Source organism: Leptonotus elevatus, chromosome 10 (genome assembly GCF_054856555.1).
Source record: "Leptonotus elevatus isolate MCC_2025b chromosome 10, RoL_Lele_1.0, whole genome shotgun sequence".
Classification (NCBI taxonomy): Eukaryota; Metazoa; Chordata; class Actinopteri; order Syngnathiformes; family Syngnathidae; genus Leptonotus; species Leptonotus elevatus.
The window spans coordinates 19411099-19436985 of record NC_141248.1 but is presented as its reverse complement, the minus strand read 5'-3'; the positions used below and the strand labels follow the sequence as shown (position 1 = coordinate 19436985).

Here is a 25887-nt window from a genome sequence, read left to right as displayed (position 1 = left end):
CATTTGTAAATGCTCTTTAATACGTTCTGTCCCATCTTTAAAAAAAATAAATAAATAAATAAATGAAGGTCAACTGGGATCATCAATTTCACCTGGTAGAACGCGATGGCCTATCAGCACACTGGATGTGGATGGCGCTCAGCTCCTGCAAGGGTCCCTGTTGATTGGGTCCAGGCTGCAAGGCGGCATTGGGCAAGGTGGTGCTCCTCTTGGCCCTGCGGCCGCAGCAGGTCGGCGTCACGGCGTCGCGGCTGCTCGCCGACGCTCTGCGGGCGGCGGGGAAGCTCTGCATCACGGCTTCTAAATAGTTCTGCTCATACAACTGCTCGTCTACGAACTCATGAGCCTGCAGGGGGGGGGGACACGCGTCGGAACGTTTAAGGACATGAAGACGAGGGAGGGGGGAGGGGGAGAAGTTGGAGGTGTTGCACCTACAGTGGTTTTCTCCAGACAGTGCAGCAGATGGTGATGTTGACTCTCTAAAAAACACGACGACTTGGACGGCTTCTGCTCACCTGAATTTGCGCCCTGATACAACAAAGTGACCAGAAACATAAACCAAGCAATGTTTCTTTGTTTGTTTGTTTTACACATTTCAATTCAATTTTTCAATTCAATTAAAAAAATGGTATTTCATTCTTTGAAAAAATAATAATAATAAATGAAATCAGACAGAAAGAAGTCAAACTTATGATATCTGCCCCTGATCAAAACAAAAGAAATGATCAACATAAAATAAATGACAAGCAAGCAGTCAAGACACTTTCAATGTGCTCGTCAATTTTTTTTTAATATCCTCGAAAAGTTGAATAATTTCCATAATTCCATTCAAAAAGTCAAACTTTTCATAGTTTATAGATTCAGGGCTCACAATTTAAGCGATTTCAAATTCAAATTTTTTGACATCCTGTTTTAGTGGGTTTTATGAGCTGGAAGCCCAAATGTAAAAATCTAAATAAATAAAAAATTGAAATCACTTCAGCTATAATCTACGAAAGTTTGATTTAAATGGAATTACGGAAATTATTCAACTTTGAGGATATTCACATTTTTTGACGAGCACCTGACACAATTAAACACAAATAAATCAACAGCATGACCTTGTGCTATATATTTTTTCCCAGCAATTGTGCTTTTTGTATTTTCAAATCTCGAAATAGACTAAGATTTTTTTTTGTTTTATGATCCAGATTGTTCCACAAACTGACACCTTGTTCTGTATTTAGGTGCGGAAAAAAATAAATCAGTTTCTCTTCATTTGTACTCACTTTCCCTTTTTTAGAATATGATTTGCATGCTGATTGGTAACATGTCATGATGAGCTTTATACATTATTTTAAGGTGGTTAAACTCCATCAATTCATAAATTTTTAAAAAGTTTTTAGTTGCATAAATATTGGATTAATGTGATCTCTGTATCCACATCCGAAAACGACACGAATACACGTACTGTACATATTATATGTACACAGTAGGGGTGGGAATCTTTGGATGTCTCACGATTCAATTCGATTCCGATTTTTTTGGTGCACGATTCGATTCAGAATCTATCTTTGCTTAAGGACGATTTTTGATTCACCATGATTTAATTGACAATGATTTTTGCTTCAATTTATAGACGTTCAAGGAATCGTAATGATCTACTCCAGTCTGACACGCTAATGCTAATTAGTGCGCTACTCGCTGACACTTTTATCACTCAAAAGAACGTCTCCACACTGCAAAAAAACAACTTTTATTGGAATAACTTGATCGTGATTTTTTTCCTTCTACTCTCTACAACTTAACAGTGTATTAGACCGCGTGGAACCAAACTGCCCCTAAGTGGCCAAATCGCGTACAACATGAACAGCGCTTCCAATAAAGGCACGCACAAACAAAGGGAAAACAGTATAAAATAATTGAAATAAAATCGATTTTGGGACATTTAAAATCGATTCTGAATCGTATTAAATGAGAATCGCGATTCTTATGAGAATCGATTTTTTTTGGCACACCCCTAGTACACAGTAAATATTACTCTAAACTGAGTCTATTTGGTCCCACTCTAAATAGAGTAAAATTTACACTTGCGAGAGAGTAAAATAAAAAAAATAAAAAAGCTACATAAGAGTTGAGAAAAGAACCCACAACCTTCATTTTGGGAGACTGCCACTCTACCACTACTGTTTACTTATATCCAAGAGGAGACCAAAAACCACCCAACATGTAGCTCAGTTTCAAAAAGGCGAGTGACCACTGACCTCAATGATTTGCATTTACTAAATGTTTTTTTTTTTTAATCAAATAATGGATTAAGCACAAATAAACATTATAAAAGCCGCTGCTACTGTTCATCCACTTGTTGATTCAGAGAATCACGAGCTTGTCTACTTCCCGTAATGATCGACAGTACTGTAAAAAGGCGGCAGAGAGCGTTAACGGCTGCTGCAGGCGGCCTTGAAGGAAGCGACGCGTGACGCTTTTGACATCAAGAAAACAACAACAACAAAAAAACGAGAATATGGATTACATTTTTCAAGCGGGACTTTCAAAGGGTTGGAAGAAAGACACTAACGCTTGGTCTCGAGCGTTGCCAAGTAAGATGAAAACAACCGAATTGTCTCCCAGCACGTGTGCGCTCAAAAGGGTTTCGGGTCGCGGGCGATCAAGCCGCAAGGATTCTCATTCTCATTCCGTACACCGGTGAAGAAAAAAGTGGGAGAACGTGGGCTGAGCCACATGACAGCTTCAATGCATCAAGCCTCAACGCTAGGTCGTCTTTTCCTGTAAATCAAGACAGCTCCGATAAACCAAAAATCACAAAATGTGGTGCATTGCGCTTGACTCTCCAAATTTGGCTCTGTATTTTTTTTTCAGACTTTTTGGAAAATTACACCCTTAGGAACAGGAAATTTGGTAGACATGACACATGAAAAATCTAAAGACGCCATTTTGGTTTGTGGCAGCCATCTTAAGTGTTATTTTGGCTGTTTGTAGCAGACAAAATTGTCCAATGGGTTTTTGGGGGGGTTGTCCCAAGAAACCATCCATCTATCCGCTTATCTACCGCTTATCCGGGGTCGGGTCGCGGGGGCAGCAGCTGTAGCAAGGAAGCCCAGAGTTCCCTCTCCCCAGCCACTTCAACCAGCTCCTCCGACGGGATCCCAAGGCGTTCCCAGGCCAGCCGAGAGACACAGTCTCTCCAGCGTGTCCTGGGTCGTCCCTGGAGCCTCTCGCCGGTTGGACATGCCCGGAACACCTCTCCAGGGAGGCGTCCGAACCAGATGCCCAAGCCACCTCAACTGGTTCCTCTCTCAACGTGGAGAAGTAGCGGCTCGACTTCGGTTTCTAGCATTCCTTCAAAAATGAAATTGTCGTAGGAATATTAAGACAATTTAGCCCCCGTAGCAAGATGAAAAATACAAGAAAACAAAATGTCTGAAAAGACACAGGCAGTCCACCATTTTGGTTTGTAGCCACTATTTGCGGGTCATTTCTGCCATTTTATTTTTCAAAATTAATTTCTCAAAGCCAGTTTTAGAAACATGAAGTGCGATCGTCACGTCTGTCATGAGTAGACGCACAATAAGTCGGAAGAAGCCATGCCTGAACAGACACAACAAGTCTGCCATTTTGATTTGAAGCGACCGTCTATAGACGTCAACAATTCATTTGAAATATTTCTATTATTATTTTTCCCCCACTTTTGTTAACAAGAGTATGAAAACCTAGAAAAATATTTATTGTACATTTAGACAGATATAAAATTCATGATTAATCTTGAGTTAACTAGTGAAGTCATGTGATTAATTACAATAAAAATAATAATAATCGCCTGTTGGCCCTAATAAAAATAAAATAAAAGGAAAGATTATAAAAAATTAGGGGCTTCAGATGATTTTTTTTAATTGTAATTAATCGCATGACTTCAAAAGTTAACTCACGATTAATCACAAATTTTGTATCCGTTCTAAATGTACAATAAAAAAAATCTAGTTTGTCACACTCAAAAAAAAAGTAAAAGTAATAGAAATAATTCAAAAGATTTTTTGACGTCTATAGCCGTCAATGGCAGTGAATGAGTTAAGGTCATTTGAGCAGTCCTTCCAAATTGTCCTTCAAAAAATTCAGCCAGTTTCACTTAGCAACATGAAATATGGTAGGCAGGTCTATCATGAGTATACACACACAAAAAAAGTCTATAGGAGCCATGACTAAAAATATATAGAACGTCTGCCATTTTGGTTTAAAGTGGACTCTTTTTGTTTTTGGCTCATTTCTTGCTGAATATTGCAGACCTGAAAGGAAAAAGATTTGGTCCTAGAAGTACGTACCGTATAGATAGCTTTTTATTTATTTTTTTATATATATCTGTGAAGAACTGTTACGAAATCCAGACAAATCGGAGGCCGGGTATCTCAAGAAAGAAACAATCCGTTTTAAAATGGATGACACAATGACATGGTTGAGAACTAATGTAACAGAATGAAAACGCAGTGACGTTACATTCAAGAAGGCAGCAGCGTATAATGACAATGAGCCTGACGTGAGCCGCTAACAAACTCCGTCCAAACAAATAAAATCCTAATGGGAAGCCAGGAGGCGACAGTTCATTTTAACCGACGGCGAAACGCGTCACATACGGCTTCACGACCGCTGACCGACTTGACAGCCGCCGCCATCGCCGCGCCGCTGTAATTTGATTCGCCGGCGGCCCGGCGGCAGATTTGCAGAGGGCCACTCGCAGATGGCATTTATATGGTAATGCTCCGGCGCCGGCGTCGACTCCCGATTCGATTACATCCGAATGGATTTGAGGGAAATGGAAGGGATATAAGCCGCGCGCCGGCGTTAACAGATACATCGTAACGGCGGCGGAAGAAGAGGAAGAGCGGCGGCGGATGAATGAAATGAAGCGTAACGCAACAATCAGATGAGCAGATTGATACACGAATGCAAAATTAGAAGATTTTCACGCTACTAAGCAAGAACCGTATCTTTTTTTTTTTAAACATGGCGTCCAGTGCCCTCTGAGGTCATATCATTCATCAATATTGCAGCGGTTATCCTACTTTGATACTCGTGTGGCTGTTAAGACTGCACATTTTCATACTCTAGTTTATTTGAGCGATTTTGACAGCCAGAAATCAGAAGAAGTTTGCAAAGACAGCGAAGAAGCAGCTCTGAGGATGAGTGCCGCTCCCACGTTGGCTGCCGTGAACCTTCAACTCGCTTCAACCCGCACAACGCACGTTTCAACTTTCAAGCTGAGCTCAAGATTGTTATTGATCTTGTCGTGTCTTGGCAAGAAAGTGAAAAATATATATATTATGTCATATGTTTGCTCATCCGCATGGGGCCTTTCACTCTTTGATGGAATACAAGTTTTTTTCTTTTCTTTTTTTTAGTATAGTCACCCTCCCTTGTTCCATTGTTAAGGAGTGTTAAAAGCCAAACTGGAAAGATTAAAAACACATTTTTTTGGTCCAAGAATAAAATTGTATTTATAAAAAAAAAGTCTGTCCTGAGAGGCTTTAGTATTTTTTCTCCCCCAAAATTAAATAAGAACATTTTTCTTATTTAATTTTTTTCTTAGAAAAACCCTTTTTTCAGGAGATTTTATATATATATATATATATATATATATATATATATATATATATATATATATATATATATATAATTATTAATTACAATTCAACAAACAAGAAGATTCCAGTTGGCCTAATTCAACTTTTGCGGATTACCATGACCAGGATGACTGGCAGGAAAAATAAAACACAATTTATAAAAAGCACATTGGCAGTTATTTATATATATTTGTTATATTTATATATATTTTTATAAATATTTTTTATACCTGTATTTGTATATATTTCTACAGTTGTGCTATTACGGGAACGATATTTAGCATGTTTTTTTTTTAAATAGATTAACTAGATCAGTTTTGTTAGGTTTTTTTTTAGAAAACATTTGTAATTTTGTACTATTTTGTGGGAAATAGAAAATTATTATTTTTTAAAAGTGAAAAAAAAAATCTCAACTTTCAAAAGATAACAGTACTTTAAATCCTGTGGCCTCCTTTGTACATTGTTCACCTTCTGCACTCTCCTTTCATGCACACGATTTTATAATTATCACCGGGAGCAACAAAACAAGCCAGATAAAAGTTTCAATCTGACTTTGGTTTTGCAAGCAAGGCTTAAATTAAACGTTGGATGGCAGACAAGTATGAAAAGTAGTGTGTGTGAGATTTCTCTCTTATCACCTCCGCCCTGAGATGGAGTCATTCCGACTTCTTCTGCTCTTTATAGCCTTGGGAAGGACTTTTAAACTGCTCCTTGGTTAATTACGGCAGTAATTGTCATTTTGTGGGCGTGTAGAAAAGTGTGTGCGTGTGCAAGATGTGAAGCTATCCAGTTTAGTGGACGGTAATAATGAATGTTAAACAAGGACCGGTGTCATTAATCTGTCAAACTGGATTACAATCCTTCTTTTTTTTAAATAAAGACATGTCAGAGCGGTGTGTCTATTCTTTCTTTTTATACAACTTCAATCTGAGAACGTTACGACGACCTCATTGTCGTAACTGTTAGGGCTACGTTGGACTTCATTCTCGACTTTTGTCACATTGCTTCATTTTTGGAACGATACAACTCCATTCTCATAGCATTACTTTGTTCTTGTTATGTTAGGAGTTCCATTCCAGTAACTCGTCTTTTGTACATTCATTGCCGTTAGGTCTGTGGGCCAGTTATGATTGAGCCCTGTCAAGTGTGCCGAGTAACGAGTGGATGTGCTCTGTTGACCTATGACCTAAACATGCTGTTTTCAGTTGTTAAAAAAAAACAAAAAACAAAAAAAAAAAACACTGCCTTTGATGGAACTCCTTCACTATTCTATGTCATTGTTGGTGTTTGAAGAGTCAGAGGTCATCCCTCACCGTCAGCTCCAGCAGCTCGTGTAGGAGTCCGTTGCGTTTGCTCAGCAGGAAGGCGTTTGCGCTGCCGGACTTGGCTAAATGTATACGGGCCATTCGCGCTTTCTGGACACAGTAAAAAGAAGAAAAGGTGAGCAGCATCTTACAAAATAATGATTTAGGCTTCAATTAATGGAGAGCTTCCAACTCAAGCTTTATTAATAGTATAGTTGGCAAAATTATATTTGAACGTTTTTGGAAAATGAGAATTTTTTTGGGGGGAAGATTAAATTTTGTTTTTTTTTAACAGTAACTTAAAAATAACTTGCAAACTGGCTGTAGGTACAACTAGATATTTTTAATGGTATTTATACACTGGATATTTGCACTTTATTTTATTATTATTTATTTTACTCATTTTAATGTGCCTTCTATATAAATTGTATAAAGAAATGAAGACAAAATAAAAGGAATTTGCCATTAATTTCATGTAATTTGAAGGAAATGTATGCCTATAAGGATATAAAATGACTTATATTGGGATACAATTTTGTCCAGATCAGACATATAACAGTAAACATCTCAAAACATTGCGTACTTAGACTGAGATCACCCTGAAAAAGACGACCATACATTTATTCTAGTTATATGTAACCGACATGAAAACCAGAGAGCTTACGTTACAATTACACTAAATATTTTTATTATTTTTTTTATAATAAACAACGAAATGAAAAACGGTAGGTAAAGTGGCAACTGATCGTGATGACATTTTTTTTTTTACGGTACTGCGCTAGCTAGCCGCTGCACGCCGTACGTAATCTTGAAACCTCGCTGTCACACACCGAGGACACTACATTTGTATTTGCCGTTGCTGTGTCCATTTAAAAAACACCTCACAGCTAAGCTATTACTTAGATTCCACCGCGTGACATCAATCCTCTAAAGTTGCTTAACCCACGCGCTCTCCTGTGTCCTGCATTCGAGTCGCAGCTTTGAAGAGGGTGAAGAACGCGACTGGAGTTAAACCCTTGAAATTTTTTCTCCCTCTCGCTGTCTAGAGGGAGGCTCTGCACTAAAATAAATGAGCCGGCCCCTCGGATAGATGGATTTGATAACTCAGCGGAGGGGGGGGGGGCAATCGAGAATGACACGGAATGAGATAGAGATGATATCGGAATGAAATTTGCTCAAATGAAGAGGATATTAGAGCAGCTGCGAAGGATATGAAGCCGCCTTGAGTGCTTGTAAAAGTGAGCGATCTCCTCGACCGGGTTCTGCTCCTCACGCGGCCCGATAAACCAGACCTGACATAACTCATAAAGCCACGGAATTAGTTTGGGAACTTTTTGAAATGTTAGCCGCGGATACCCGCGCAGCCGTAGAATGATCACGTTGTGTGCGTTGCATGCGTAATGGACCGTGTCCGTCCGTCTGTGTTGAGTTCAGTTAATGAGAAAATGAGTTTGACAGTGAGAATGCGGCCTCGTGCTCGTCTCGGTTGATCAAAGGTTGCGCTTGACACGGGGAGGAAGCGTGTGAGGGAATAAACTGACTCTGATCCGGCAGGAAGTCGATGGCGATTGGCTGGGCTCGCCAGCATCTGTCACTCTTGTGACGGTCGATTGGGTCCTAATGGAGGTTGAGTTAAGTTTACGGAGCTCCGACTTTGTCTGAGGTCAGGTTTGGTCAAAATCAACGTCGTTCGCGATGAGCTATAAAGCTCAGTGTCGGCGAATGGGATAGTACGAAAGGGTTTTAGGACCGAGCTGAAAGGAAAAAAAGTTGTTGCGTTCAGAATGTGAGAAAACAAGAAATTAGAGATTTTTTAATGTGGGCACAATACTCCAAAAATGAAGTTAATGAGAAAGATGTCGTAATGTTGTGAATGTAACGTTATTAGCTCATTTGCTCCTAAAAACGTATAGAAATTTTAAATATTGTCATGGTCCCATTTTTTTTTTTAATGCTAGCGCATACAGAAGGCTTTGATGCAGCCTCTGAACTGAAGAGAACGGCCAGCAGGTAGCAGCAGAGTATAAGAGATCAACCAGGGCCATGTTGCAAAAAGCTGTTTTCTTCATAGTTTTAAAAAGATTTGTTAATAATGAAGAAACTTAGCTATATTCTAATGCTAATTGCAGCAAAAGGGAATCAAATGGAAATATACTTTTTTCCTGATGACAGAAGAGATTCTAATCTTCCTTTTGGTAGGTTCTATGTTTTCATTGCAATAGAACACAATATTCTGTGGGCCTTGCAAAATCTGTCAAAATCCAGTAAAACAGCCGGGAGCGAAGGGGGTTGCTTCAGTAAAAATGTCTGGGAGTGAATGAGTTAGAAAGTTGTAAAGTTACGGGAATTGAGTTGCAAAGTTACGGGAATGAAGTTAGGACAATAAAGTCCACATCACTGAATTTAAAGGTAATTTAATTCATTAGAATAAAATATGACAAGAATGATGTTGTATGTTGTGAGAATAAAGTTGTGAGACAAAGTTTTGAGAATGAGATTGCACAATAAAGTCATAATGTCGCAAGAATGAAGTTGCCAAATTACAAAAAAGAGACTTATGTTTTGAGAATTTGAATTTAGGAAAAGAAGAAGAAGAAGAAATTGTAACGTTACGAGAATGATATTGGAATGTAACAAGAAGAGTTGTAAGTTACAACAGTGAAGTTGTTACAAGAATAAGTCAACGTTAGGGGAAATAAGTCATATTGTTGCAGGAATACAGTTGGAAAGTTGTGAAAATTAAGTTTTAATGTTACAACAATAAATGCGTATGAAATAATAAGAACAAGTTTGAATGCAACGAGAATAACATCCTGTTATAAAAGCAATGAAATGAATGCCAGCATTATTCTGAACGCTCTAATAAATGAATGCCACTCCTCCGCATGTTTAATGGCGCGTGTTTGCGTTTGCCGCCTTGCCGAAAGAATGTTACCAGCGTCGACGGTAGTCGTTTGCTCGTGATGATTGTCTCTTTACCCCTCTGTCAGGGAACGTCAACTAACGAGGCTTGTTATATTCTTGTCACGAAGCTCGGAAAGTCAGCAGAAAGTAGTCTTAGTCAGGGAAATCTCACAAATCAGTGGCTTTGAAATAACCGACAAAAACTCAACTCTGAAAGTACATTTGAAAGCGGAATTTTTATTGAATGACTGGATCTCCTTCCTACTGTGGGATTGATTGCTTGAGGGAATGCGGTAGAGAGGCGTTTTCAGTTCCATCCTACTGCCGATACGTAACCCTGATTTATGCTCAAATCGGAATGGACGCTACGTAATCTATCACTAACGCGCTAGCACAGTAGTAAAGTGCTAATTTGCGACAAATATTTGCATGGAAAACAGCTCCTAACATCAAAAGTTGGGAACCATGGCCAAGACTAGTTAGGATGACCCCTGTCTGACGGGGACTACGGCAAAAGTCAAAAGAAACCCACATGAAAACCGGCAAAATGTCCTCGGCGAAAAACTAGCAATTGTCAAGTTTTGAGTACGGCGGTCTTCAGTTTACGAGAGTTCTGCTCCTTTCGAGACTATCACGAGTAGCCTACGTTCTACCACGAGCCGATGCTATCAGAGTAATGAAGTCATAACTAGAGCTGCGAGCAGCTATTGTGTAAGATAGATTGTTCATGACTATTTGAATTATTTGCTGTCTTGTAAGCCCATTTGGGCTGGGCATATTGCTGTATGCATGACATAATAATAAAAATGCAAGCCAACGAGCCAATCGGCATTCCGGAGAGTTGACCAATAGGATCGCTCCGGGACACTTGCCTCTTTAACGTCCGCATTCGGACTTCATTCATGTCCGCCTTTTCCTGTACAGGGAGTCCCTCGAGTTACGTCGTACGCGACCTACATTGTACATTGTATACTTATTCGTAGCAACTTCTTTTTCGTTAATTTCCCACAGTAGTCACGCCATTTGAAAGTTATTTAAAGTTGTGTTGTTTTAACCTACAGCAACGGGCGTCCATCGAGCAGGTCGTCTCGTCACATTACCGTGTTTTCCAATCGCTCCGCTTTGCCATCCGTCAGCAATGAACGTCCGTGCGGAAACACAAAATATTGGTTCCGGCTCTACCGGGTCACGCAAATATATATATATTTTTTTAATTACTGTACAAAGTATTTTGATGTAAATATCGACTTTTAACGGGGAAATCCGACTTAAGTCGAAATTCGGGTTACATCGCCAGCGTAGGGACGGAACTCGTCCGTATCTCGAAGACTCCCTGTATATACATGGATGATGTGTTGCTCCTCACAACTGGTCGCCAAAGAGAATGAGTGGAACGTAACTGTTTATTTGCACACATGTGATCATCATTTCATATACAGGAGAAGTGGACGTGAAAGTACGAAAGTGGTCGTTAAAAGAGGCAACGGCCCTGGATCGCAAAAAGGTCAGGCCGTGAGTGGGTTAGGTAACATTTAACACTCGGCAACAAAGTGCATGTGTGTGTGTGACACGTACGAGAATGTCAAATAAAAGGGCAACACATTTCTGAGATTTGGGGTGTTTGACAAAAGGTTGATTGAGGTCAAATCTTTTGACCTTGATACTTTTTTCTCATAAAAAAAAAAAAATCAACTCAGAGATGTAAAACGAAAAAATAAATAATAATAATAAAAGCAAAACTGGACAAGTTAAGAAAATAACAATTAGTTCAACCTGCCATGCACTTTCCTTATGGCAGAAGGCCAAATTCTTTACCTTCTGGGCACGCCGTTTGTCTGCCCTCTGGTTCTGGTGGTAGATGCGACTGAAGTTGGAAACAATGACGGGCACGGGCAGGGCGATCACCAGCACGCCGCTGAGCGAACAGATAGAGCCGAAGATCTTTCCGGCAATGGTTTTTGGCACCATATCGCCGTACCTGCAGATGACATGATTGCAGGTTGGAATTCGTTCTGCCATAGACCACTCAAACTTGAATTAAGTCGCGGTAAGTCCTTTGAAATTTTTACGATATCACCAAAAAAAAATGCTTAAAATTGTCTGGGCAGATTTTCAGTAATCTTCAATCTCAAGGCAACTGGCCTCTTTTTGCTTGTGAAATTTGTTGTGTTGTTTTCTTAAGTTGTATTGACTGCGATAACGGCTGTTAAATGTTCACCTACAAACATTGCACATTGTGATTCGATATTGACTTTTTTGCTGTTGCTGTCTTTATCCCTTCCCCACCACCATCCTGACACCATAAGACTCGTCAGCCACAGGCGTAGGCAGGTGTCGGACTTTTTCCTGAGCCTTGAAGCTCTTGAGTCTCGGTGCTGAAAAGTGCACTGAGGACTGGATTATTGGATCAGCTTCCTCCTGCGCAGTCTGCTGATTCCTCCAAACTTCGGCTTCATAATAGCAAATTAAGGATGCCTCTCCATACACACACACACACAGTACATGATCTCACAAAAGTTTCTTGCAGATATTTCAATTATATCTTAAGATTGAAGAAATGACACTGACAGAATGACAACTTGCTGTATATAACAGTGTAAATGTATTGTTCTCTTAAAATAACTCAAAATATAGCCATTAACTCATTCGCTCCCAGCCATTTTTACTGAAGCAACCCCCCTTCGCTCCCGGCTGTTTTACTGGATTTTGACTGATTTTGCAAGGCCCACGGAATATTGTATTCTATTGCAATAAAAACATACCAAAAGAAAGATTAGTCTTTTCTTTAATCAGGAAAAAAAAAGTATATTTCTATCTATTTCCGTTTTGCAGCAATTGGCATTAGAATATAGCGAAGTTTCTTCATTATTCACAAATGTGTTTAAAACTGTGGCGAAAATAGGTTTTTGGCGACATGGCCCTGGTTGATCTCTTATACTCTGCTGCCACCTGCTGGCCGTTTTTTTAATAACTACCATTGCTTCAATCGTTCTTTGCAGTTGAAAGGCTGCATCAAAGCCTTCTGTATGCTCTAGCATAAAAATAAATAAAATTAAATAATGCGTTTTTGGGACCATGATAATATCTAAAAAATAACGTATTCATACGTTTTTGGGAGCAAATGTTAATTCAAAAACTCCTGGCTACAAAAGTGAGTACACCCTTAAGGGGAAATGCTCAGGATCCACTGTATAATTTTAAGTTGTAATATCACCATTCATCACTAGATGGCAGACATCGCTGGTTAGGAAGTGTGTTGAAAATGGTGGCCCTGTCCATCATGTAAGTTGCTAAATGTGTGGTTAAATGATTGTAAAAAAAAAAGAAGAAAAAAAAAAGGATGACCTTATCTTGAAAAGTGTGACAAAAAAAAGAAGAAAAATATGTAATCTTAACATAAAAAAGAGATAAGAAATGTATGTAAATGTGCTTCATGCTTTTTATATCCCTTCTTTCTTTATTTTTTATGTCAGAAACGCGTTTGGAAGCGCGTGCTCCAAACGGATGATATAAAGAAAATCAAATCAAATGAGAGAAGAACAAGGCGCATCGTGAAACCAGAGAAATCTATCCGTCCCATCTGCGTTCTTCTCCCAAGAGACGGGAAAAAAGCAACAAGCCAAGTCACACTTTGTTACAACGGCGATGAAGATCATCAACTATCGGCGTCGCAAGGGCAACCAAAGGACGATGAAATGTTTGTGTTATTGTTGCCTTGACAGGTGTAAAGAATCTCACACGGTAATTTGTCACTTTTATTTATTTCACCAAGATTGATGACTTCAACGGCAGAATGTGAAAATCCGCTGTGAACACATAAAGAAGCAGAGTTACTGGACCCGCAAGTCATCAATCACTCATACACGCGCACACGCGCCATCTTACCGCGTAAACCTTACATCAACAAATTTTACTCAACAATGCCTTAAAAAACTAGATGGGATGTTACACTTTGAGATGCATGAGCGACCGGGTCCGACATGTTTCTGTAAGTGGGTCATTTTTTACTTGAATCAACAGTTTTTTAATGGCATTTTAACTTAAGAATAAGCATTTTTATTATAGCTGATTTGGTTCATGAGTCTGTTTTGATTAGGGCCGATTAATCAGCTGACCAATATTAGCGCTTTTAAAATAGTCACACGCAAAAATCATTTTTAGGTTAGATAAATAAATTCAAATTTAATTAAATGATCTATCAGCCATTTCTCCGCCACCCGCAACCCCGAAGGCGGCCATTTCGCCACTTCTTGTTGAGTGAAAATGAAATCATTGTTGCTCGGGTCTCAGGTAACAACCAATCACAGCCCACCTTCAGAAAACAGGTGAGCTGTGATTGGTCGTTGCCTGAGCCCTGAGCAACTGTGATGTCATCTTCAGTCGACAGCAAGTGGCAAAATGGCCGCCCCCGGAGATGGGTCATAACGGTTGGATTTTGTTGCATAACTCATATTCCACAAATGTAATATCAATCAGAATGAAGTGAAGTCACATGTAACCTATTATTGTCAAAAAAAAATTAAGGTTGACTTGCTTTTGAGTTTGAAATGATCAAAAAGTGTTTTGTGATCCTAGCTTTGGGTATATTTTTGAGTTTTAACTAATATTATGGGGGTGTCCATTACTCATACATTTTCACAATAGTGCAGAATAGTGAATGGTGCCGAGCTTCTTTGGTTTCTTCTTCTTCCACTACACACTGTTCTCCAGCCAAGGCAGAGACAAATTTCATTTACCATTCTAAGGTCATCATCACATTTCTGCCATCAGTGGTAGCCTTCAACAAATAAAGGCCAAAGAAAAAGCCAACCACACTTTCTTCAAATATTTTTTCAGTTGACCAAGTGAAAATGTGAGGATCCACGTGACAGTGGAGGTGATAAATGGACTTGCTGTACTTGGCAGCTTGTCGACCGGATGAATATTAAGCAGCACTATGTGTGCGCTCTGGGAAAAGTTGGGCTCCAAATAAGAAGAGACGAAGACAAATGTCTTAATTCTCGGCACAGACTGTTGTTCAGTTGTTGCTCTCTCAATGAGTCACGTGGCCGCATTGAGCGCTTTAAATGAAGTGTGCGAGGCTCGGGCCGAGAAGCCGACGTTAAAGCCCTCAGCCTCGGATGTAAACGCGGGTCGTGATGGATGGCGTTGGCTTCTGCGGCGGCTTTAATATCCCCTGTGTAAAAACAGCACTTTTGTTTCTTTACCTCCCCTTTAGTACCAGCCCATTCCCTCCTTTCAGCGGCGGGAATTATATCAATGCAGCAGATGGTAAGCGGTGCCGCCTTGCCTCCGCCCACATTTGATTGATGATCAACCATGTTATTACACATGTTCACTTTTGTTGAGGTGGAGAGTTTCAAAACAGATGAGAGTAATAAACAGGTTGTGTTGTATGCAATGAAAGAATTTAGTAGAAAATTATATATATATATATATATAAATATATATATAATATTATTTTCCGTAAAGTGACAATGTTTTCATTAAATTTAGAACATTCATTTAATTTAGAATATTTAAGAGGGTTTAAGAGACTTGTTAAAATGTGTCCTGACTTGTTCTGGATCACTGGAAGTATGATGTCATAGGTAGTCCATATTTGGGTATAGGGGGGGCGAGGTCAAAACAGGACATGTTGGAACATGTTTAGACAAGTCCCGACTTGTTCCGGATCATCGGAAGTGGAAGTGGAAGAACAACCCTAACCCTAACCCTAACCCTAACCCTAACCCTAACCCTAACCCTAACCCTAACCCTAGCCCTAGCCCTATTTTTTTTATATAAAAAAACATTTTTGATTGTTTTTGTTTTATTGTTTTATATTAATAGATAGTGATTACATATATAACAAAGGCCACTCCTATTGAATAAATAAAATATTAAAATTCAATTATACATAACATCTACAATAAAATATATTTGTAGATAGTGATTACATAGGATACAAAGGCAACTCCTATCTATTAAATAAAAGATTAAAAACATTATTATACATCAATTACCATAAAAAGGAATCTGACAGATATAAAAAAAAGTATGATGGATGGTGGGTGGACTGTTGTCCGCTATGGGCGGAGACGCCAGCCCACACATCAGTGGAAGGAACGTGACGACGGGAGGTACCAAGGACGGAAGGACCGTGCGATTCCCTTTCGCTCCAGGAGGGGGGATCAATTCCCCTATCCTGGCCGAGGAAGGGCTCAATCCCTCATTCCTAACCCTAACCTCAACCCTAACATGTTGTACAACACATATTGGGACATTTTCTCAGCCACGGGAAGTATGACATCATAGGAAGTCCATATTTGGGCATAGGGGGCGTGGTTGGAAGTATGGCGTCATAGGACATGTGCCCATATTAAAGGGACAGGACAGGAAGTGATGTCACACCTGTAAAAGGTTTGACGAGAAGTAGATACTCTCAAATAATATTTTCTTTACATAATACAGCATATTATGATATCAATTGTTACTTTAATGACGTAGGCTACACAATTAGGGTTTAGCTAAAAACCTATTTTGTTTTTTCAAACTAAAACGTAACAATATTACAGACAAAAAAGGAAATACAATTCATTTCAGTTATTCACCGATATGAATGGCTATTGAGCTGTCATTCAGATTTGAAAATGTGATCAAATGTCACAGCATAAACATTCAAACGTGGCTAAATTGGATTTCCAGAGGGTCTGAAATAATGCTTTGGAGCTCAATGCAAATTTGTCCCTAGCATTTCTTTCGCTGGTCATGATCATAAAAGGCTGGCATTTTGCGTGCTTTGTTTGGCCACTCGTCGGGAAAGTGGACTGACATTCTCCAAACTGCCCCGTAGCCTTTTTTTCCGTTGGCCTTACTCAACATGGATGCTGGGAGGATACCAACAGTCTCATTCCGACTTGGAGCAAGGGATTATAAAATGTGCGTGTTTTTTTCCCCTTCTTTTTTTTGAGGTAAATCCTTCAAAGAGAAGAAGAAGCGACATTCATGTTCAGTATACCTAACTGCGTCTTTCATGCGTTTACTTTGATGTGCAAAACGAGCTAATTAAAAGGATTTGTCGGAATCCGTCTTGTCGCACTGACGTCGCAATAATTCAAACGGCCCACGAAGCGCAGCTGTGACCAAGCTTTTTTTTTTTTTTTTCTTTCTGGAGTTTCAAATCTGTTGCACCAGAAGCGCATCAGAATCACCAAAGAGCATTTGAGGAAACAGCCGTGAAGTAGATATTACTTTTGAATTTGTCAATTAATCAATTGTTTGCTTTATTTCAATATATGAGCCTTTTATAACAAAGCGAGTGCTAATAAAAGCTAAGAAGATTGTTGGTCCACTAACAATTCACAATTATAGTTTATAATTATATATCTTATGTATTGTAATTATGATCAATATTATCCAAAAACTGCCAGGTGATTACTTTAACGGTAATTTAGTTATTTTACTGATTGATTTTAAAAGTAAGAAAGTGAGACGACAAGTTACTTTATTAGTTACATTCAACAGATGGTGACGACCTCGCTTAACATAAAACCGATAAATGGTTTTAGTTAATTGGAAGTGCATTTTTTATCAGTGACGTTTGACAATAAAATGTAGTTTGTTTTATTACAGAAAATAAAGACATATTTTAGAAAAAAAAAATGAGTCTATGCATTTCACTGAACAAACTATAGGCCTACTTGTTTTTTGTTTACATCACTTATGTTGCTTCTAACCTTTATTCAATACGATTATTATAACATTTTATTCTCCTCACTTTTTTTGCCGAGAAACGCATTCAGCTTTCAGCATTCCCACCCCATTTCTGTAGAAATTGCATTTAGTCCAGTTAAAAAAAAAAGAAGAAAAAAAAGTTTGTTTGTTTGTTGTTATATGGCAAAACCTAACATTTTTAATGCAATGTTTATAAATATAATGATTCTATTTGGGGACCTCATGCAGTCACACAGCCTTGTAGATATTTGTCTTTAAGCAGTAATGTGCTGCAATCCATTTTTTTAATGTATTGGTAATGTTTTTGAAAAAATTGTCAACAGCTTAGAATGTGCAACATACTTTTTTTTTTTAATGTTTCTTTTCTCAATTAGTGATTGGAATTCCAGCTTGTAACCGTGAATATCGCTCTTTCCTGTTTTTATTTTCCGTGCGGTCGAAACATCGCACGGCGCATATATGTGGACGTCACTCGCCTAGACGGGAAGCAAATTGGGAAGTCCCAGAATGCTTCACTTCAAGCTGCAGTCGCTGACGTTCCCCTTTCTTAAGTATTCTGTAATATGTATTTTTGTTTTTGTTTGCGTAATACAGTCTTTATCATGCACGTGCGATTGTCAAATGTGACTCACCGCTGCACTCTACACAATAATGACTCCTTTTTCATTCGTGTGCCACTTTTATATAATTATTTTTCGCCTTTCAATATTTAGTTCAATACTATACACCAACATTCTGTTCTGTTTATGATTCAGCTTCAAGAATCTTCATAGAATCTTTGATATGTTGAACCAGAATGTTCATCAGATGAGACAATTAACCCCAGTCGGCCTCTCAGTGCATCGCTGCGGATTTCTTTCTTTTCTTTTTATTCTTTGGCCATTTTGTCCGTCGACGCGCTGAAGGCTTCGTCTGCTCTTGGAAAACTTTCGCTAACAACTTGCTAATCACACGAACAACGGTGTGCTCTTTGGAGGTGAAGGCAAATTGCTGATAAATGAACGCTATCGCTCTTTTGAGAAAAGCGGCCAGGCAACAAGACATTGAAGGTAGGATCTGTTCCGAGCCTTTTTATTTTTTATGATTCTTATTCATTTTAAATCTGAGGTGGCTTATCTGAACCTTCCACAATTTATTCTGTTTATTTTATAGCACAATGACACTACATTAAGCCACAATAATCCTAGGATTTCAAACTATGCCAATTTCTGGAACCCCCCCCCCCACCCCACCCCACGCAAAGTGAGAATTAGCGTCGCTGAATAGCGGACAGATTTATGGAGCTGAGCGGTTAACATTTCGATGTGCGTGGAACACGTCAAGATGATGAAATATTCGGTAAATTCGGGGCAATGTTTTGCAAGGTCGAAGAGAGTTTTTCCAATCGGCAGCAGATGCATTTGATTGGTTGGTGACAACGACTGACTGTTAGGGAGCCACGGAACGAAATGGTCCCGACTGGTTCCAGTGAACCCAGGCGTCGCCTTTTATTCGAGGGGGATAAGAACCAAGCCTTGTTGCGAAAAGTGAAATCCACGAGAAATTGACACCCACCCTAAAATTTGTAATTTCCTACACAAAAGCACTACTTTTGTCTAAATGAATCTCCTCAATGCACATAAAAAATAGCTTCTCAGCACCAAGATGCCACGAGACTGTGCCAACGCACTACTTTTGTCTAAATTGAGCTCCTCAACTCACTTAAATGTAGTTGTAGATGGTAACAAAGCATAACCTGTCGAAATCAGGGTTATCAAACTTATGGCCCGTAGGCCAGAACCGGCCCAATAGGGTCGTTTTTTTTCTTCAACTAAAATTAAATGTTGTTGCTAATTTTGTTCACTGTAAGGTGCACTGACGACCTCTTAAATGACATTCTGAAATTTGTCTGTTACTCAAATTTGGTGCAAACATTTTTATTTCAGATGACTCCTTTGTAATTGAAAAAATGGTCTAAATGAAGCTCCTCAATGCACTTTGGCATCGTTCCTTGACACCAAGGTTCCACATTACGGTGGCAAAAGCACTGCTTTTGTCTCAATGGAGTTCTCTACTCACTTCAACATAATTCCCCTGCGCCGAGATGTCAAAAGATGGCAGCAAAGCAAACTTTTCCTCAACACCAATTTTTTTTTTCTAGCTGTCTTATTGCAAATCATAGAAGGGAACTTTTAAATTTGAGCTGTTAAAAGACAGACACTAGGAAATAAAGTGAGAGCTGTTTGACGGGTCCATAAAAAATGGCAGGTCATCTTTATACAAGCGACGCCTCTTGAGTGAAGACAACCGCATGGCTCATTAACCACAAACTTGTGAGACTTTTTAAAATTCAAAACAACAACTTTAAGCCGCCCCAAAGACAGGTGAGCATCATATTTTGGGTAGTAAGGTATTTGTGCCACTCCCATGTGGCAAAAAAAAAAATCCCAAAAATATGATCATATACAAGATGATATCCCTCCGGAGGAGATGATTTTTGCAGGGAAAACTAAAAGAAAATCGAGAGTCAGGAGGTTTTTTTTTTATTTATTTTTTAATCCTCCTCAGATGCTTTACAGCATGACAGCATATGAATGTGCTGAGTGGTTTATTACTTTCTAGTGGCGCCTGTGGACAATTTAACACTCCAAGCAGCTGTTTGAACACACGCCGTCTTCAAAATATGTGATTCTGACCGTAACTGACGATGCTAAGGGACTCTCTCATAAAATCGAAGTACTTAGAGCGAAAAGAAAATGCCTAATTCTTTCATTATCGGGATGGAAACTAATTGGACGATGACAGGAGATGAATAACTCGGTCAAACCCAGAATTGAGTGATTTAAACATCATCACCTTTTAAAAGCACTGAAATTGTTCTTATTGATTTCAACTATTCAACGACAGCTTTGTAGTAATTATTGGATCTGTGTAACACGACGAAATGAGGTAAGAATATGTCACAATGTCACCCCAAAATAGCAGCTTCCAATTCACATGAATGGGGGAACTTGTAGTATTAATTTTAGCCGCCATTTTTTTATTTAGCCTCAGTCACGCTTGTTAATTTTTTTTTAATCAAAGTTAGTTATCGTCATCCCGTTTTTATTTAGTCAACTTTTAGTCGACTATAAATCTAGCATTTTAGTCTTTATTTTAGTCCAAGAAAACATCATTTTATTCGCCTAGTTTTGGTCAAGTTTTAGTCAGGAAAATAATTTTACCCCTGTATATTTATTTTTGTTTTGTCAGCAGATAATGTTGAACATTTCGGATCTAAAACTATTTCACATAAAATGTTCTCTCATCTTTTTGATAAAAAAAACAACTTCACACAGAATTACAGTGGCTACTATGGTTCCATGCTACAAGCTAAAAAGTTAGCCAGCATTAGTTAGCGGTCACATTAACATTATTGTAGAAACGTCATAGCTGTTGGATTCATGTTAAGACTATAATTTACTTCTTTTTTTTTACCGTGAATCCACCTCCTGTCTGTCCAATGTCGACGCATTTTACACTCGCTAGCTGCAGATTTGAAAGGGGGTGTGTCACTGTGTGTCACGTGACAGATTCGCAGAAACAGGGTTTTACAAGTGACAGATTCGCAGCAACAGGGTTTTACAAAATCATATAATGTTCGTCTCGTCTTTGTTCATGAATTCAAATGTGCACATATTTTAGTCCAGTTTATATTAAGTGAAGTACATTTTCGTCTCGTCTTCATTAGTCGACAAAAATGCATGCTGATTTAGTTCCAGATATTTTTTATTAAAGAAGGTTTTAGTCTAGTCTAGTGAAAAATGTGTGTTGACGAAAATATTTTTGATTAGTTTTCGTTAACGGGATTAACAATAGGTACTAGTGGTCTCTTAGCATTGGTGGACAAGAAAGGGCAGTTCTAACATTGTTTATTTTGATAGAAAATTAGCTTTAGCATAAATTTCTGACTATGTCTGTTACTTCAGCAAAGTGGTCTTATCCATAAATTGCACTTCAGAGTTGGAGTGGGAGTCCACGAGACGAAAAGGCAATTATTCGTGACTGTCAGAGCCACGTAGCGTAATTCAATCGTAATGGGGATTAGAATTGTGGGAGGAAAAAAAAATCGGAAACAAAGGCACTATATGCTGATTTATTCTTACAAAGGAAGGAGAAGATGAACATCGTCACGACATTACACTCAACGTGTACTTTGATGACACAGTCACAGGAATAAAGATATCATCTTGACGCAAGACAGCGCATGATGGCTGCAATGACTCGCTGAACTCACATTATGCAAGGTTGAACTATCAAAAGGAAAAAAAAATGGGCATGCAGATTGTCATACTTTGATGTGATTGTCACAAAAACAACCGTCTTTAGTCCAAGATCGTGCATGATATGCCGATACGCCTTGCTGAAATCCTTTTACAGGAGGCAGAACTATGGAAAGAAAAGACACGTGGGGATTGTAGAATTTGAATACGTAAAACCAAGTCAGACTTTTCCCATATCTGCCGGAGCACAAGTCATGCTTTGTAATACTATAAGAGTAAATATGGGATAACTTTTGTACATTTATTCTAACGCTGTCACTGTACTAAAAAGGTATCGCTGTTCCACTGAGTCGCCCACTGGGCTACCCCTCGCCGACGGTCTATCCCTGCTTACGTCCCACCCTCCAATCAGCTGTCTCCGCCGGAGCACCCGAGATGATGAGGCCAGAAATGAACAAGGCTTTCTTTGGGATCTTTTAAAAAGCTTTCTAAGTAGGTTAGAGGAGAAAGTAGGCTGCCGCAGGAGGCTCAGGAGGCCCAAGGAGCTCCTGTTCGCATCGCTCGAGAGAAGTGGCATCCCACTTCACGGGTCCGCATGGCGAGAGAGCAGGTGGATGCCAAATTGGCCTCAAATGTTTCTTGGAAGACACGGTCGGTCGAATGTGGTGTGACGGGGGCAAGTTCAGAGGTCTGCTTTTTGCTTGACAGACCTCAGAAGAGCACCTGCACTGCGTGGTGCAGGAATGGATTTTTTGTTGTTGTTGCTGAAAATATGAGAAACCCTCAAAGTCAGATGATGACTGGTTGAAAAGTGTGAGATGCAGAGGAGTGCAATTAAACTATTGATTTGACATTTTACTGTGGCCATCCTGTGCGGGGTATTAAAATTAATAGGATTCTGTCTCTCTGACAGGAAACTTGGTGAACTACTATATGTGGGGCAATAAACGTGATGGTATGAGATCTGGTAATATTTATTGGATCCGTGCTCTTATAATCCAAACGATCATTTATTTTACTTTGAAGGTCAGTTGAGAAATTTCTATTTTGTTAAAAGTTATTTCGCATGTCAATTCTTTGATTTCTTTGTCTTGGTCGACCATGGGGAAAATTAACGGTCAATTAATATAGAAACAAATATAATCACCCCCCCCCCAAAAAAAAAACTGTCAAATTGATGTTATTGGTTTGTTTCATGTCATTTGATATTTTAAATTCAATTTCAAATTTAAAGTGTCAAATAAAGTTTTTTGTCAATTCATGTCAATTCTTCAAATAGGGCTCGGATATTTGACTTATTTTTCATGGTCTACCATGGGAAAAATTAACGGTCAATTAATATGTCATTAAATATGGCCAATTGAAAAAAAAAATAGACAAATTGATGTTATTGGTTTGTCTTAGGGCTGCTCGATTATGAAGAAAATATTAATCACGATTATTTTGGTAATAATTGAAATCGCGATTAGGACGATCATTTATTTTTTTTGGTACAAAACAAGAAAATGTTTAAATGTAAAAAATATTAAATACAATTCTTTAAAACACTATAATTATGCAAGTTCCTTTTGGATGAAACCAAATTTATTAAATTAGTTATCTTAAAAAAAAAAATTCAACTAAAAAATTTGTCTTAATAATCTTTTTTTTGTAATTGTGGAGTGTAATAATTGAAATTGTAATTCAATTTCAATTGATTGCACAGCCCTCGTCTGTCCCACGTTATTTCTTATTTTAAACAATCAAATATGTTCAAAGTACCTCGATGAATATTCTTAAAATTGTTGTAAAACTCAACCTCTTCATTCACTCTCTGGGAGCTGTGTGGCATTACGTCACCTCAAGATTAAAGGTCTGGATTATTATTTTTTTTAGACAATAACAAGTGCAAATAGTTTAGTTACATTTGAGTAAGGCTGCTTGGTTAAAAAAATAAAATGGATTGCTGTAATTTTTCAGCGCAAGAGAAGTAGTCAGTCATGAAGGCAAATGCGTGAAGATTCATTTCTGCCCATTAAACTGCTTCGTCAGCTTGATTCATTTATTGCATCACTCCTGCTTCTAAGACCTTTGAGAAAGACTTTGTGAGGAGGGTTTAACCACAATTGCTTGCTTTTGTGAATCAGTAACAGTTGTAGTACTGAAATAATAATTGCAGCGCACATTTGTTCCAAAAAAACCCACACTTGTCAGCCATAAATATGGATCATAAACAGACGAGCCCCTGAGGTGAATGAAAGTGAATCAACGCCACATTGACTGGTCGCAACCACTCCATTTTCCCTCCATTGCTTGAAGACGCCATCAATCCATCGACTGAACCGCCCATCCCTTTAAAAAAAACGACTACAATCATGCCATTTAATCCTCGTGTTAAATTAAAATAAGCTGCCTCGAGTCTTTCCTCGGCCAGGATAAGACAACTAATAAAAGGTAATGTTTTAACGTTGCTAGCATGGAGCCATAAAAAGAGACTCCTAATTATTGTTTTTTGCTTACGTGCACTTCAATGCGGCATAAAAACTAGAGTGCCATACGAGAGTGCCGCGAGTCGTTACTTCCCACTCAAACATTAAACCTCCTTATGATTTTAAATTGTTCTTTCAATTTGATGATCGAAAGAGTAAAACAAAGGTGTTGCCAGCCGTGTCGTTCCACTGATTTATCACAAGAACTGTTGCTATCGCTTTAAAAAAAAAAGCAGCCAAGCGCTCTAGCAAAACAAAAAGACGGGCCCTTTTAATGGGATATCTTAATTAAAGTCTTGAGACAAACATGGACTCTAATTAAATGATAACAGTCTTTTTTTTTTGTGTGTGGGGGGGAGGCTTTTTATGAGGTTACAGCGCTAATGAGAGAACTACATATTCCCACAACGGAAGCGCAGCATCGCATCTGAAACGGCGCAAACAATGAGCTGTTTTATTAAAAGACACGACAGCAAGTAGTTCCACAGGAAGCTCTTTGGTTCTGTTACTTGCTGTACATACACAACAGGAGTCTCACTTTAATGGAATGTAAAATATCAGTAAATGAGGTTTGTTCTACCCAAGATGCAATAACACACTGCACCAAATAAAATACAAAAGTACAGTAGTGAATATACAGTGCAACGCCACAACAAAAGTAAAAAAAATATATACAACACCTCTGTTTAGGTTTTTCTTTGGCTTTTTAAAATAAAAAAAATATTCACTAATGCTTATACAAATTATTATTATTATTTGTAAGTGGTTATAACTCATTCACGCCCAGCTATTTTCTGAAGCAACCCTCTTCGCTCCCGGCTGTTTTACTAGATTTTAACTGATTTTGCAAGGCCCACAGAATATTGGGTTATTTTGCTATAAAACATGTAACCTAAGAAAAAAAAAAAGATTAGCGTCTCTTCTTTCATCAGGGAAAAAAAGTATATTTGTACCTGTTTTCGTTTTGCAGCAATTAGCATTAGAATAAAGCTACGTTTTGTCAATATTCACATTCCTGGTGAAAACGAGCTTGTTGCAACATGGCCCTGGTTGATATCTTATGCTCTGCTGCCACCTGCTGGCCGTTTTTTTGTAATAACTGCCTTTGCTTCACGCCGCCTCTTCATGTCAGAAGCTGCATCAAATGCTCTTGCATTAAAAAAATTAAAATAAAACATTATAAAAAACTAAAAAGTGTAAACACATTTTTGGGAGTATTTAAAACGTTTTTACACATTTTTGGGATGGAATGAGTTAATTAGAATAAATAAAGTTTTCTAAAAGCTTCACTTTTGCACTTGAGAATGTGAGTGTGATTGCTTGTTTGGTTGAATGACTATCATCTCCATTAACAGTAGTTAGCCTTTATGTTAAAAAACAAACAAAAAAACATTGCCCCCGCAGTTACAAGCTTTATGATGCTGACACCGTGAGTGAGCACTGAGTGTAATTTGTCTAATAAATGCAATTATTTGTAATGAACCCAAATACGGACACAATCTCGCTTGTTTCTTTTTGTTGCTCTTCTTCTAAGCCTAATGTGCCCACGAGCATCTGTGGAGTTCATTCACAAGAGAAACAATATCCCCTCCCCTCCCCTCCCCTCCCCTCCGCTCCCCTCCCCTCCCCTCCCCTCCCCTGA

At 38.6% G+C, this 25887-nt stretch overlaps 1 protein-coding gene across 3 annotated transcripts in view; it reads right to left on the bottom strand.

Annotated features, from left to right (window-relative positions):
- The window catches only part of LOC147167503 (A-type voltage-gated potassium channel KCND3-like), a 55181-nt gene that overhangs the window by 2576 nt on the left and 26718 nt on the right, over positions 1-25887 (bottom strand). For 2 of the 3 annotated variants that reach the window (XM_086087983.1, XM_086087984.1), the window contains 4 exons: positions 11636-11798; positions 6926-7027; positions 436-528; positions 93-346 (listed from right to left, as the gene is read on the bottom strand). In XM_086087983.1, the coding sequence (XP_085944109.1) occupies positions 93-346; positions 436-528; positions 6926-7027; positions 11636-11798 (612 nt within the window). The remainder of the gene's footprint in view (positions 1-92; positions 347-435; positions 529-6925; positions 7028-11635; positions 11799-25887) is intronic. The other variant, XM_086087985.1, reaches the window with a different exon arrangement.